General features: G+C 37.8%; 1 protein-coding gene across 1 annotated transcript in view; it reads right to left on the bottom strand.

Annotated features, from left to right (window-relative positions):
* Nucleotides 1-17,011, bottom strand: part of LOC138102952 (guanine nucleotide-binding protein G(q) subunit alpha-like) — a 114,606-nt gene that overhangs the window by 25,158 nt on the left and 72,437 nt on the right. The window contains exon 3 of the mRNA XM_069000779.1: nucleotides 9,089-9,243. Coding sequence (XP_068856880.1) covers nucleotides 9,089-9,243 — 155 coding nt within the window. The remainder of the gene's footprint in view (nucleotides 1-9,088; nucleotides 9,244-17,011) is intronic.

Raw genomic sequence — 17,011 nt, forward strand, 5'->3', positions numbered from 1 at the left:
TTAAAACACCGAAAGTGCCATCTAATGTCAGTTGTCTTCTGCTTTCAACTGTGCTGGCTCCAGACCACCCTAGCTGCTGCTATGCCCATCCCCAGCTGCCAGTTCTTTCACTTGTGCAATGGCTCGATAACAGATTTCCATCAAAATTATTTGGAATGGTGGAGAAACACTACTGAACTTGTTTTGATTAAGGTTTATTTGATGGATATGTCCTGGGATGTGGCAAGTCCACAAACTCCAGCAGGGTGGAATTACTTCCTCCACTGGCTTATCTGCAACCAGAAGAGAAGTTGTGAAGCCAAGGCTATGTGAAATGTATTGGGTTTCTGCAAACGGATGAGAAGTAAATGAAGATTTTGATGGGCTTTTTAATATATCTGCTTACTAATAAACTGATTCACTGTGGTTCTAAAGCACTTTAGCTAATGCAGCCCTGAAATACTGACAACCACACTGCTCCCGTGGGCAAAAAAAATCCTACCTACAAACAAAAAATTTTAAGCACAGTGTGTTTTAGAGTAGATGCCCAACTTGAAATGAATTAACGAATACTGCAATCAGTCTTAGCCATGCACCTAACTCTTCAATGTATACTACAACTGGGTATACATGTATTCTTACAAACAAACCACAAGACTTGAAGTAACCACAAGCTTCCACAAAAGGAGAGTTGCCAATAATTGCCCAGTCCAGATATTTTCTCAGTTTATTAGCTTCAATTTTTAATGTCATAGTAACAATATAGGTATTGGAAATACCCTGGAAGCCATCCTGAGAGCTAGTCCAACAGTGAGTAATCACCAGCATTACCACAGGAAATTCAGTTGTACAGGTAGTAGCAACTGTGCGAGACATTTAGCTCTCAGCTACACGGTACTCAGAGCTCCTTTTCACCACCTACTAAGAAATCTTGTTTTGATGAGTCACGCTTTAGCTATGTGGCCTCTCACCCAAACAGTACCTACTCAGTCAAGTATTCTACAAAGGAAAGAAAATGGGAAAATACATGGTTCTGACTAAATTTATAATACAGACCAAGTTTCAAAAGTTAATTATATCTGTAATTAGTTTTAATAAAAATGAATTTTAGTGTCTGCTGAGGTAATTTTCCAGGGGGTTGCTATAGTGACAGGCAAGTGCATTACTGAGGCGAAGAGTATGTAATGAGCTGCTGGCAGTGGCCCTCCCTTGATGTCAGGAGAAGCTGCCAGCATCTAGCAACATGCCTGTGATTGGCAGGCTGACCAGAAGCAGAGGAAGCCTTTTGTTTCCCAGTCAGAACCAGGAGCGATGTAATTAAGTTTAAGGCACTTTTTATCACCTATGACAAGGTCCAAGCCTGCAGCCAGCTTCAGGGAAGCTGCCAGGCTAGGGGTGTTCACAATGCCCGTGAAAGAAGCACATGTCCAAGGTACTGTCTGTCCACATTTCCAAATAAATGTCAGGAATGGGATTATGGGAGTCAACTGATTGGCTTTATACTTTCCTACATGTATTTCCCATATAGAAATCAAGCAAGGTAGCGAGACCACTAAGCTTAATAAGCAGAGCAGAATTGTTTCAACCAGTGAAGTTCTTTAAGAAATGAGTATGACTCCAGTCACCATGAACAGGTAGCTCAACACTGAGCCTTAATTTCCTAGGGCTACATCACCTAATTAAGACAGATATAAAACTTACTTGAATTTACTTTCAGAAATTAAGGTACTGGAGCACCTTCAACATGGGGCAGACACTTCAGCTCCAACTATGAGCTACTACTTACTAGCATCTTTGAGGCCAGATTTTTTCCAAGTAATCAGGTCATAAAGATGCATTTTCTAAGGAATAAATCCATAGGATGAATTTCTGTAACTTTAAACTATGTTCAGCGTATAGCCTAATTGATCAGGTGCAGGTAGTAAGGCATGGGCAGACAAAGGCAGAAAGGGTACAGCCTTCAATCCATCTCTAACATCATTTCCCTTTCTGAGGTTAAAAGTGAGACTGGTCTGCTCATCAGTACTGTCTAATAACTTTCCTAAAGTCAGCAGGCAAAACTGCTGTAAAAAGATGCTGAATTAATACTCACTACCACACTGTTAAACCCTGTGCTTGGAAGGAGTCTGATTGAGACACACAGTGAGCACAAGTCCCTGGAGAGCAGAATGCCTCTGAAATGCACTGCTGAGGAGAAAGGATCTGACTGGCACCACACCAGAAACACTCTGTTATAAATCTCTAAATAAAACCAAATGTGTTGAGATAGAAGTAACTATTGACACTGATAGAAAGGTCAGTATAAAACCAGTAAAGATGATTTTTTACCACCCAGCCAGCCAACATATCCATATGGGAAGAATGAGAGTACAGGGAAGAGGGAAGGGACAAACCTCAAGAAATTATACAGATTCTGTTGTTTAACATAAAAGCTTGTTGGGTGATTTCTGTGTAACCACAGCTATAACAGCAAGCCTTACCAGCAACATTTCATATGCAAATGCTTTCACTGCATTCAATGACACGACACATTTTGGTATGATAGTAACCATAAACATTTACATATTTTCAACCCCAAAGTTTTGAGGTTTAATGCAAAATAAAGTCTTTTCCTCAAAATTAAGACAGTTCATGGGTATGACTCTCTCCAAATGCTCTGTTTCATACACAGACAATGGCAGTGCAAGGGAAAACAGAAACCTAACCAAAGTCTGTGACTAAGGATAATGAGACAATAGTAAGATTTGATGTATCTCTGTCCTTTGCAGCCTGGCTATTCTGGAGTGGGGTAGGGCTATACTCCATACTATTGTTTGGATTTGGTGTGGTTTTGGGGTGGGGCTGGAGTTTTTTAGCTTGTTCAGCAAAACTTTGAGCTGGTTGATGAGACCACTCTCCTAAAAAAACCCTAGCACTAATTTTGACCATATGCTGAAAAACAAAAGCCTTGCTTTTTTTTTGCGTCTTTGAGAAACCATACAACTGGCTTTTCTTTCAACAGCACACAAGCAAAATGCTAAAGCTGCTGTAGCAGGATTTTTCCTGCCTCACAGAGCTGCCAGAATAATTGACACAAGTGTCCTCTATGCTAACAGGCAGCAGTCCAGTAAATTGAATCAATTTTCAGTGTACAAAACTAAATGTAAACAAGTACTGGCTGTGTTCTCAGAATTTCTGTAGAGGTTTGTGTTTCTAAGACTCTACACCACTGGTGAAGAGTCAATTGAGGTTGAAGCAAATTACCAGTTTCCAGAACTATCTCATCTTAATCTGAAGTAGACACAAAAAAAACTAAGATTGAAGTGAGGTAGGAAGAAGTCTGTACAGCGTTGTTTCTGTCCATATTCCACCCAAATCCTACCTAGCCGTCTTCCTCAATTTCCTACACCACTAAAAGCCAACCTTAGCAAAGGCTAAAAAAGACAAGTCACCAAATAAAAAAATGCTAATGCAAATTTTTCTTTTTAGAAAATGTGGTGTAAAAATTATACAGTCATTAATAACATGTTTGGAGTTGCATGAAAAAAAGGTCCTGAAACAAATACATACTGTATACTTCTTTACATAGTCCCACTTTCCTTTCTAAATTTTCCAAGTTCTGTTGCATAATCTGCAGTTTTTCTATGGGAAGCAGTACTTTGGTATGCATGTCCTATCTTTCTTCAGACAATGATTTTATTTTTGGGATTATACCTAAGGTATAAAATAGGATTTGCATGGTTTTGCTGGTAGCACTTGATCTCTGAATTTCAGACTTCCGTTTTTATTTGCTGTTTCTACCTTACCCTAAACCTTACATAAGGCTGTGTAAACTGTGAATACATAAAAGCAGAATCTATGATTCTGCAACACAAATTGACCTCAAGTATAGCTTTAGGACCGCCAGGTACATTTTTTCAAATGAAGGTAAGCAAGAACTAACGAACAGTTTATTAAATAATAATGTACTTATGCATCTTTGAAATTACGACTATATGGTTTTCTCACTGCAACCTAATGGCTGTTATGCAGATATCCCATAGATAGTTACTCAAAATTTGCTATCAGTTCAGCTGCATATCAGGTCCCAATTTCAGACAGTATTACTCCTGAAAGACCCATCATGCTCTGAGAGTTTGCTACACCTTTATGAAATAAAAGAATGATTGCTAAAGGCAATGCCAAGAAATGGAGTAAACTGCCTTAGTAAAAACTTAGATTCATACACTGATCCTGTGTACTCCTAAGCACACTGTATTTAACTGTATTTAACACATGCTAGATCCACTGAAATTTAGCTGTTTCAGAAGAGTAACGCAGATGCAAAATGTTATCTTTAGCTGACAGATATAAATGAATTGTTTAGCTGAAGTTTTGAAAATATTTCAAACTCAAATGGAATACTGTCATACAGAAATTACTAGATTACCAAAGCCTTACAACTCCTGCAGCAGTTTCACAAAAGGTGTACTTTACTGAGCAGACAATCACTAGGTTTCATCTCTTTCCTTCCTGTTAAAAATCAGTGATATGCTTTCAGATTCACACCCTTGAGCTCTTATTACATAGTAAAATTCAGGAATCTGCATTTCTATGCTAGCTGTCCAACTATCTCATCTCACAATATTTGCAAAACTGTGAAACTGCAGGAACTGAGCTGTTAAAGGTGACAGCAAGGCAGAAACAAAAGCTTGAAAGACTATACATGTATGAGAATGCCATGGGCATGTACGACTAATAAAGCAGTGCATTATATAATAACAAAATGCACTATAGATATATATATGGCATAGCTAACACACTTACGGGAAAATTACATTTAATTATCTGAAGTGTTAGAAAACATAGCCATGGAAGGGAAACTAAATAGATATGCTCAGTGCTTGTGTAGCAACGAGAAAGTCCTTGGTTGGAGGTACACAGCGGCCAAATGCTACAATTGCATGTGGCCTGAGAAAGATGAAACTGAAAATCTGAGCCAAGCAAGGCTCTGGGACACTTTCCAGGTCTTAACACTTCCTACATTTTGTTCATGAATGGTAAGACCTTAGTGTCATACTGGAGAAAAATGGTGATGAACGTTCGAAAATTCCAATTACAACCTAAATTCTCTAACACAGAAGACTACTGCCTTTTCTTTCCTCAGGCTTTGAAAAAGTATGATACAATCAAACAGTTGACTGGTAACCTTTTTACATTTGGGTTAAGGTCTTGGCACTCAGAACAGTATATTCTGAATGATCTCATCTCACCTCACACAGCTACTACTTAAGGCAATTCTCCATGTTATTAGTTTCATCTGTCTCACACTGTGGGACAGCATCTTAAAGGGAAGTAATTTAGTGGCAATTAAGTGGCTAAGTCACCCTGTAATTAGCATGGAAAGCAAATAACCTCTATGTATCTGATGTGCTCTTGACTTTGCTACAGGGAAGTCTAAAGGTGATTTTAAAACAACATGGGCATCCAAGCTTTGGAGCATCCAATGGTCAGGGAAGAGAATAGAATGTATTTGTTATGCCTCTAAGAAGTTCCAATCAACTCACATTATGCAAGGAATTTTCTTTCTTAGACACTACTTTCAGTAAACATACGTTGGATGTATTCTTCCAGAGTACAGGCAGTGTACTAAAAACATCAAAAGTGCAACTAACAATGACAAAACAACAACAACGCAGGTCAAAAGATGGCAGAAAGTGAAAGTATTATGTGTATGTATATACATATAGTATATATACAGAACATACCAGAAACCTGGAACATAATTTAGAAACAATAAAATAACAGGAAGAAGACTATGTGTAATTAGAGAATAATTTAGGTTGCAAAAGACCTCAAAGATCAATGAGTCCAACACCTGATCAATCACCACCTTGTCACTCAGACCACAGCACTGAGTACCACACCCAGTTACCTGAACAGCTCGAAGGATGGCGACTCCATCACTTCCCTGGGCAGTCTGTTTCAATGCTTAGCAACTCTTTCTGAGAAGAAATTATTCTTGATGCTCAAAAAAATGAGCCTCAGCTGGTGCAGCTTGAGGCTATATCCTCTCATTCTATCTCCTGTCACCTGGAGAAGTGTCTGACCCCCACCTGGCTACACCCCCCTTTCAAGACAGTTTTAGAGAGTGATGAGTTCACACCTGAGCCTTCTTTACTCCAGGCTGAACACCACCAGCTCCCTCAGCTGCTCTTCACAGGAATTGTGCTCCAGACCCTTCACCAGCTCTCTTGCCCTGCTCTGGACACGCTCCAGCACCTCAATGCCTGTCCTGCAGTGAGGGGGCCAGAACTGGGCATATGATTTGAGGTGTGGCCTCACCAGTGCTGAGTGGAAGGGGGATGAACCCTTCCACACTCTTTCTGATACAAGAAATACCAGATGGGGTCCTGCTAACCACACTATTTCTGATCCAACCCAGGATGCCACTGGCCTTCTTGGTCACTTGGGCACAAGCTGGCTCATGTTCAGCTGCTGTCAACCAGCACCCTGAGGTCATCATCTGCTAGGTAGCTTTCCAGCTACTCTGCCCCAGCCTGTATTACTGCCTTGACCTGCTGTAGCCCAAGGGCAGGCACTCAGCACTTGGCCTTGTTGAAGACATGGTGGAAAAAAGCAGTATAGGCAGCAGACTGAAAATACTACTACTACCACTACTACTACTACTATAAAAAAACAGTGGAAAACCACTGAGAAGATGAGAGACTCACGCAAGGGATGAACAAAGAACACATCTGACATTGACACATATGCTTACCAGACACTGGCACATATGCTTACAAGAGATCTGGTGGATAACAAACCAATCTGGTTGATACATCAAGACAGCGAGCACCGAGTGCTTGTTTCTGTCTTACTGCCTTGTGAATCTCAGTAGAAACTTTTAAGCAATTTGTTTCCTTGCTTTGTGACAGGGATATAATGCTAACAATTTTGTTTGGGTGCTTTACTGGTAAACACACATACTGTATTTTTGAAACAATGTTTCTTTGGTTTCTGATGATTTTTTATTTAGTGGACTTACATACCTGGAAAAAACTCTACTTGCAAGCATATGTATACATAGAGGTGTTTCTAAAGACTCGAATACAGTGACTAACAAGTCTAATTTAAAACATTTTGCAGAAATCCATAGTATGAACTATAATGAAGTCACCAAATCTGCAAAAACTCATGGTAAACTGCTAAACATGCTGAGCTTGAGAAATAACCAATCAACTACCACATGCACCTTTTGCAAGACAATGTACTAGGAATTTGTTTTTATAGCTATTCAATGATTATTCACGACTATTTTTAATGCTACTCAAAAGATCTAGTATGGTGACGATTTAACTGAAAGTAGGTCAACACTATGGTGTTCAGCACAATCTGATCGGAAGTAGCATCAGATCATTATTTTCTACTTAGGAGAGTAATTATGTTTTTAGCCTCTAAGGTAGAGCACACAAAATACATACATTTATTTCAACTTTAAAACCAGTATCACATCTGTTGTGGAAACAAAGTTAGGACCTACAAACACAAGAAATTCAAAATATGAGTCAAGTTCTGCTCCACCTTCTACTAAACTTTTCCACTCATTTCAGTCCAGAAACAATCTGAAAATATATTGTTAGTAACGTTGTCTCTGAAGTTTTCTATTCACCGTTTATGTATCCTGGAACTTTTCTCTTTATGTAATATTCTATGTTTCCTTACCACCTAAAACCAAAACACAGTATGGTATCTTTGGGGACAGTGAGAATCTAAACAATACAAGAGAGATGCCACTGTGCTTTGCACCACTCTACACCAAAATACATGTGCAAAAATGATGGGTTTGGAAGGTAACCAGGACAGAGAACTGCACAGGACAACAGAAAGGGCAAAGAGAAGTTATGGTGTGGTGACAATATTGCAATGAATCTGAGGAGACCTATGTCATGCATCCCTAGGTTTTCAGCTGCCTATATTGTATCAGCAAGATCCTAGTAAGCTTATCTTGACTAATTCACTTAAAAAGTGCTGTGCTAGATGACGATGCTCTGCACTACTGTGCAGATAAACGTCATTCCACAACTGTCATGTCTAATGTCCTGAGCCGTACAATAAGCTTAATGGAAGCTTCGTGGTACACTTTCATAAGTAAGAGGCTTCCATTCATGTACACATGCCAAATGGAGACTGGAATTATATCACTGCAATAATTTTTTTTCATAGCTAATACAAAAATTCATATAGAATCCATGGAGGTTTTTGCCTCGGCTTAAATAAGAAACTATGCTGTGTTCTGTAGCATTGGTCAACATCAAGAGGGCGTCATCCAGTTCTTTGACAGCAGCTGAGAAATTTTATCTGAGCTGTATGCTACATAACTAAAAGATAACTCAGATTCACAGAGTAAACCTTCAGGCAGACATCAGATTCCAGTGACAAATTTCACATTGTTTTTTAATCAGATGCTGGTCCCAAGAAACTAAAGGCATAACATTTCAGACATCTTTTAGCCACATATGCATTTTTATTATTGTTGATCTAGAACAAACAATTTAACTTGAAGTGCTTTCCTGATGTGTTCTTGGTAGTCACGTTCTTTAAACTTTGTTTCCATAATAGAAAGGCAGTTCTGTATAAAACAAATCCCTGTGTTTAGTACTATTTACCTTACCACTAAGACTGCAAATGCCAGGGAGGGAAAATGGAAAACAGGAGTTCTTGGACATTTCAATTTTTATGAACTGTATGGAGGTTTACTTTGATTGCACTTCCCAGTATTCACTACTGTCACACTACATGAAATTATTTTTGCCCATCTTGTATTTGTGATTATATGTTTGGAAGAGAGTAGGTTGAATAGGTTTAACAAAAAATCCTCTCCCCAAATTAACCATCCCTAGAATCTTAATTTAAGACTTTGAATGATCACAGAAATTGGTGAAATATTTGGTGAAATAAGCACAGATATAATTCTAAAACAGATGTATGCCACTCCTTAATTCAATTTGGTATGTGTATATTCAGCTATGTTTGTGGTGCATATGCATATAAATATGTACACAGACATGTACACTAAGCTGAAAAGTAAAAATTACTTTGTTAGAAGCAGGAAGTTATATACAGCTGTTCATCACTACCATGTACTTACTATTTAGTTGAATCTGATAATTGGTATTCCCGTCGTCTATCGTAACACTCCTGAATTCCAGGGTCATTCCACAAACTTCTTATTGCATCTACATACGGGTTCTCAAAACTCGACACCTTCTCTACATCAACTTCTCGAACTAACAGTGCATGAACCTAATTCAAAACAAATAAAACAGTAAAATTTACCTTATTTGCTGTGTTTGCAGACAACTCATATACAATGAACATGATTAATAATTCTTCACATTGGTCATATCACCAACATGTATGTTCAATCTGAAAAATCAAATACCATGAAGATGATTGTGAAGATGAAAAAAGGAGGTAACCTTTATGCTAACATCACAGGCAGTGATGCTGCTCTTGGGAAAATTGTATCTTCTTAGGCTTCTTTCTTTTGGGTCACCAATATTTTTGTTACCAAAACATGGAAACAAAGAAAAAATCGACATGACAGACAAAACGGAAAGATTCTTTAAGTACCACCAAATTCAAACTGGTCATTAAGATCTAACTACTGCTAGTTCAACTCTATCGTTCCATGAGCAAAATCTAGATGGTGTGACTGTTCAGTTCAATACACTTTTGACAACAGCAGACAACATTTTCTATGGCCTTCTGGGAATGTAACAATTTCCCCTTTATTTACCAGAAATCTTGTAAACACTCACTATTAAATTCTTTTTGGCAAACCATGTCCCCTAGATTTAGGATCGTCTTCATGGGTTTCTGCAAGTATTTAAAGAAAGATTCCTGAATAAGAAAACTGGAATTTTTGGGAATGGTAATCATGACATCTGCACCTGAGGAGATACTGAAATAGCTACCTTGTCTCCTTCTTTATCCCCCTCAGAAAACTGTGGGCATGATTAAAAACTGATTCTGAGCTTCAACAGTGTTACAGCTTTATGCTGGTCTTCCTGGCAATGCTCTTTTTTGCCACAATCCATTATATACTTACAAAAGTGTATTTTTTTTAGGATCTAGGCTTCATCATCTCAGTCTTCTACTTACTATCTTTATTATCTCTTATTTTTATGGTAACAGGAAAATGATGGCATTCCCAAGTTACTAGATGACACCTGACCCTTCACAACCTACTTCAAAGAGCTGAAAAAGTTCTAGTAATTCAGCACTATTATTAAGAAAAATGCTCATACTTTCTCTGTTCTTTGGCACTATAGGACAATGTTAATGGTGGTTAGATTTGAATAAGATCAGTTGACATTTCACTACTTGCTTTCTTTGGCTATTTGTGTACATTTAAATTAAGCTAGGTTTTACCAAAACGCTCTATATATTTCCTGAACTACCACAGTGGTTATGACAACAATAGCAGTTAGCTGAATAAACTGAGTAAATAAAAATGTTTAATGCCAAATATGTATTTCACTTCTCCAGGTATAGGAGGAACTAAATCAGTCATCTTTCTTTGTTTTTTTTTTTCATAAATCAGTGTAAATCTTCAGAATGAAAATTTTAGCCCAATCTCTGAGGAAAGGCTTCATCAACCAAAAAGCTTCTGTCTTCTGTAGCTTTAGTGTGGAGCAAAAATGCCCAGAGATCAACCCAAACTATTAGAAGTCAGAAGACTGGCCCGTCATCTTCTCCTGGACAATTCACGATCCCATTGAAAATAGAAGGGTAAAGCAACCAAAAAGCACAGCATGTTTTCCAAATGCCTGATTTGTAAAAAACATGCCAGAAAAACATCTCCATAAATACACTACATGAAAAGCCACAGACCTTTTTTCTCTTTGTTTTCTTATTTGATTTCTATGTTTGTCTTCTTTGAAAAGCAGGTACAACCTAAGGACTGGAGGGGATAACCACCCCAGAAATCTGATCTTGCCACGGACTACTGCAATCCTGTGACTGAATTATGAACCAGAAACTTCTATCAAGTCTGAAATTTCTTTCAAAAAAACTCTGAAACAGGATTTCAGACTTAGCTGACGGACAGATAAAGAAACCACCGATTGAAAAGGAGAAGCTAAGAAATAAATCATCTGCTTGGTGCCAAATGTCTGCCAGTGGTTGTTTTCTTGTGAAACTCCCCCAAACCTGAATTAATTGCAATGGGTTGATGGACAATAAAAGGAAAGTACAGTTAAGAACTACTTAATTGTTTCCTTAAACATTATTTATTTTTATTGCTAAAATTCATTCACTGCCTAGCCCTGCTTGAGATCAGGTCACCAGATAAAGTAGGAAAAAGAGGACATTATTGACACAGTTGGAATGGAAAACATAATAAAATAAATATAATCGTATCACTTTCCTTAAGCAATGTCTTTGGCTTCTGGATCACAATGTATGATATAAAAAATATGAATGAAAGCCAAAGTTTCAATTTCATGCATGAAGCAAGTTCAAATTTTTACAGCAGTGATTTTTAAAAAGCTGGGACCTACCCAGACAGCATATTTTATTAAGTTCATTTCCAAGAATTATATGTGCAAACCAAAATTATAACATCCAAAAATTTATGGGAGACCTCATAAAAGAGATCTGACGTAGCTTCTGATCCAAAATGTTTATAATTTAATGGATAACTAAACAGTTCTCTGCCCATTCTACCATGCAATTTTCTTCTATTTGTATCATTACATTAAAATGCTGATGTGACTTAAGGTGTTCATTAATAAAGATTTGTATGTTCCTGTCTAAAAATAATGCCACAATTTTCATTAAACATCTCTAATTTTGAATGTTTTACATTTTGTTAAAACATACTAAGACAGAGAATCATAGAATATCCTGAATTGGAAGGGACCCACAGGGATCATCGAGTCCAACTCCCAGCCTTGTGCAGAACACCCCAAGAGTCACACCATGTACTGATAGCATTGTCCAAATGCTTCTTGAACTCTTGTCAGGCTGGTGCTGTGATCACCGCCCTCTGGGTGAAGAACCTTTTCCTAATATTCAGCATAAAACTCCTGTTGCAGAGTTTCATGCCATTCCCTCAGGTCCCGTCACCGGTCACCACAGAGAAGAGATCAGTGCCTGCCCCTCCTCTTCCCCTTGTGATGACACTGCAGACTCAGATGAGGTCTGTCCTCAGTCTCCTCCAGGCTGAACAGAGCAAGTGACCTCAGCCGCTCCTCACACGGCTTCCCCTCAAGGCCCTTCACCATCCTCGTGGATGGTGTCCTCCTCTGGACACTAATAGTTTAATATTCTTCTTGTATTCTGACACTCAAAACCGCACACTGGACTCAAGGTAATGCCACCAGAGAGCAGAGCAGAGCAGGACAATCACCATATTCTAAAATCCCAGCTACAGAAAGACGATGACACCGTGACTTTGGATGATCCCAACACCTTCTGGTAGGTTGAACTTAAATGGAACTATGGATATGTACTTTAACACTTAAAGACTGAGAATCCTGCAGCTGTCAGTCAGTCAGTACATGCTACATGGTCATCCACATATAAGGCTGCCAAACCCCCACAAAATCTGTGAGAGCAGCATCTTCCTCATCATGGCTCCACTTGCAACACAAAGCTATAAACAACTATAAAGGCACAAAGGGAGAAATAAGGGTGCGTAAGAGCTTCTTTGTTCCTTCATAGTGAAACGGTGAAATCTCAGTTGGGTGAAATGAAATCCTTCAGAATTTCAAAACAATATACACAAAGCCTGTGTAAACTAATCTGTGAAGTGGACTCTATGATCACCTTATTAATGCCATTAAGGGGCTCCTCAAATGTTTAAAATACTACAGGAACATGCAAATGAGAACAGTGCATACATTTTGCACTCCAAGTATTACACAATGACTTCTCATAATCAAATAATATTTTAATGATCCCATGACCAAATTTTTTATTTGCAAAACATCCCCAAGAATTAAGATATGGAATAAGCAGATGTAAACTGTGCAGGTAAACTCTTCCATAAAGGTGAGAAACTGTATGCCATTTCTGAGGAGCTACTCAAAAATCTTACCTCTCCAGGTTACCTAACATAATTGTAGTATGGTGGGGCATTTTTCTCCTCCATGGAAGCCTTTATTACTGAAGTATTTCCAATGTTTTATCTGTGTCTGGTATACAAGGCAATTTACCAGGGATATAGTACCATTGCAGATATATTGGCAGAGATTTTAGGCTTGATGTAAATTAGAGATATAAGTTTGTTTTTCAAAAGCAAAATGAACTGGAAATGTATTCTAATATTTGAAATTATATGACATTAAATTAGTAACATTATGGTAATTTCTAATCATTTTTTATTCCCTGTGCTGCTGCAATATGAGGAAAGAACAGCCGAAACAAAAGATACCCGTTATTGGAAAGGAGCGGGGGGAGCATCTCACTCCGTCTCTTTGCTACACAAGATTTACGCTTCACAGAGATAATGCAATAATCTCCTCAACTGCAGTGATGACAGAGGCAAAAGAGAGAAATTTCACCTTCAGATTTTACTTATTAATTCTCCTCTTGTGTTTTTCACTAGATCTAGTTGTTTCAACTGTAGATATAAACTAAAATATGTAGATTTGTTAAACAAAAATTATAGGCTCTTTTGTCCTCTCTTCTAAAAGTTTAATACCTGTAACTCTCCAGGCAGATCCTCAAGACTTTTGGCTATTTTCTTTCTCAGAAGGTGAAATCATTAAGCATTAAAACTTTTAAACACTGCAATTTTGCTTGTTAATGACTGCATAGGCTGTTACACTCTTCAAATACTGACATGGCTATAAAGCTAAGCTGGAAGACGACATCACTGTGCAAAAACTGAACAGCAGGTTGCAAAAACCTACTACAAAAAAATCATAACTAATATTTACTTTTGCGTGTGTGGCATGTTACACTTGCAACAGATTACAAATTAGGTACTCTCGTATCTCCTGCTGGTAATAAATATAGCACCTTAGCTGAAATTTTCACACACTGATCCTAAAATTGTGCAGCTAATGAATACCTTCCTGATGAGTGCTGTAAGAATGTGTTGAGGATCCCAGAAACAGAAACAGCTTTATTCTCTGGAAAACATTTTTGCTTTGTAGGGTTGGGCAATTCTACTTCTGACTTTCTGAAATATCTTTATGAATCAGACAACTGCCATATCCTTTCCACTGCTTTAGTAATTCACCTCCAAAGAGCTGGTTTTGTCTTTTTAGGAGACTAGGTATTCTGCCCTGAAATTACTCAAGTCTGCCTAAACATCCTACTTCTTTACACTCACTTCTAAAATACTTTCAAAAACCCAAACAAACCCCACACATGCAATTTTATTCTAATTGTAAACAATAGCTTCAATTACAAGATTGATTTATACAGATTTAACTGCTTGACTAGGACTGACATTAATTCTCAAGTTCAACTTGTTTTCCAGGGTTGTCAAATTCCTTTTTAAAGAAAACACAGCAACAAGTGAAACACAGTCCATGTAAGCAAAGAGAGATCCAAAGCACTGGACTGCAAAGTTATTTTGCTAAGCTACTACTGGGTTTATAAAGTAAACACTCCCATTAAGTCACGTTTTGACTAGTTTTCCAAATGTTACTTTTACTGACAAATTTGCGGAGGTTTTCAGCAGCTGATGAAATTCTGTGATTAACACTTTGATTCAGATAAATCCTTAAAATTCCCAAGGATACAATGAAATATACCTACTAAAGTTTTGACATAATTAAAAATGAATTGTAGCATTTTATTTATCTAACTTTGATAATCTGAACAAAAAACTAAACTAAATCTTTTCCTTTTAGACGTAAGTCACTTGCAACAAATTAAATCGTCATCAAGTCCTCACAATTAGTAACTTACAAGGCCAAATAGGCAAAATCTTTTTCTAGCGATGAAACCTATTTCCAAATTTAATTCAAATCTTCAATGACAGAAAGAAAAAAAAGTTTCAGATTTGAACCAGGATAAGTAAGAACTGGCAACAAGATCTCCCCTCACAACAGTTTTTGTAGCTAATGAGAATTATCCAAATTATTGCTCTATCTATAAAAATACAGTATTATCACCATGTATTTACAAAAACACATTCAAGCACGGAGCTCTAAGCAACTTGGTCTAGTGGAAGATGTCCTTGTCCACAGCAGGGGGGTTCAAACTAAATGATCTTTAAGGTCCTTTCCATGCCATTCTATGTGTATACAATCACATTTTCAGAAAAAAATATCAATGTTCGAAGCTTTTTTTCCCCTATTTTTTTCTTATTTTGTGTGTTTTTTGTCTTTCTTTTTTCTCCTGAGGACAACTTTAAGCTGAGACCACCAAACCATTATTGTGCTGTAATCCTACAAATAATTACAAATTATTACAAATAATTAATGTTGTTGTTGTACACACAACATATAAGAAAATACTTCTCCTACTTTATAAACACCACAGGTTTTTAGAGCTTTGTAACAGGCTTTGCTGCTTTTGAAGAACAGAGCTCAGTAAGTCTTGAAAACAGTAAATTTTCCACCATATTTTTGTAGAGTGGTTCAGTTGAATTTATGGAAGAAAATGTTATGGAAACATGGACATGCTGAAATTTTCATTCCATTTGCAAGTAAAATAACTGTCTGTACTTCATAAGGCCGCAGGAATCTGCTACCTCAGTCAACCACTGCAGTACATGAGAAAGTGCATTAAAAAAAAAATAGAAGGACAATGTTTCAATACTAGAATTCTCACTCAAGAAGCATACCATTGAACAGAACTCCCAAGAGCCTCACTCCTGTGCCTTGATCCTGCACGACAGACTTTTATTTTTAAGAGTAAGAGCAATAGCAGCCTTGCTTGGTCTCATGGATTCAAGTAACTAGAAATGAGAAGACTATATGCCTCTTCACAGAGTGCAGGTCATGGCCAGTTGATTCACTCAGTTTAGCATCTACTTGCTCACACAAAGATACTGCAGGAATTGCACTGCATTTAAGACCTAGAGAAGAACCTATGGTGAACATAGGATGGGCACAGGGAAACAAACAGCAGGCTCTTTTTAACTGAATATCCTGGTTTTGGCTGGTATAGACCTAGTTTTCTTCTCAGCAGCTGGTAGAGTTTTGGATTTAGTATGAGAATAATGTTGACACATTGAAATTTTAGTTGCTGCTAAGTATGCATACTCTAAGTCAAGTCTCCCATGCTCTGCCAGCCAGCAGGTGCACAAGAAACCAGGAGGGAGCACTACCAGGACAGGTGATCTGAGCTACCAGGGGGTATTCCATACCACAGAATGTCATGCCCAGTATATAAACCAGGGAAAGTCAGCTGAGAGGCACAGATCACTGCTGTGGAATGGGCTAGGCATTGTTCAGCAGGTGCTGAGCAGTGGTACACGGCATGCCTTGTTTCTCTTGGGTTTTATTCCTCTCTTGCTCTCTTTTCATTCCTGTTATTCTTACCATGACATTTTAGTTTATTTCAATTATCAAACTGTTCTTATCTTATCCCCTGAGTTTAAATATTTTTTGCCCTGACTCTCCTCCCCACCATGGATGTAGTGATCAAGTGGCTGTGTAGTACTTCACACTAGGCTGGGATTTAAACCAGGACAAGGCATCATGTAATCATATCTGTGTTTCAATTCAGGAAAGGAAGTACTACATGGAAAAATAATCCTCTACACAATTCATACTAATTAGAATTGTCAGATGTGATAAGTTTTAAAAAAAAGAGCATATAAAAGAAAAACATTTTGCCTCCATATTTTTAAGCCACACTTTTTGATCTTTAAAGGAGGAGAGTGCCCTCTGCTGACTAACACATAACAGCAGAGGCAGTTTTTTCAAACTGGTATTTCTAGAAATATTAGAGAACTGGGAGGGTCCCTTTCAAAATAATGAATGATTCCAGCAGGAATTTTCCTCTGTAAAAATTGCAACTAACTTAAATGGTTGCATTTGTGTGCTGTCCAACCAAGAAGATTGTCTTTCTAAACAATTACCTCACTTCTTGGACGTAA

This window comes from Aphelocoma coerulescens (assembly GCF_041296385.1).
Source record: "Aphelocoma coerulescens isolate FSJ_1873_10779 chromosome Z unlocalized genomic scaffold, UR_Acoe_1.0 ChrZ, whole genome shotgun sequence".
Taxonomy (NCBI): domain Eukaryota; kingdom Metazoa; phylum Chordata; class Aves; order Passeriformes; family Corvidae; genus Aphelocoma; species Aphelocoma coerulescens.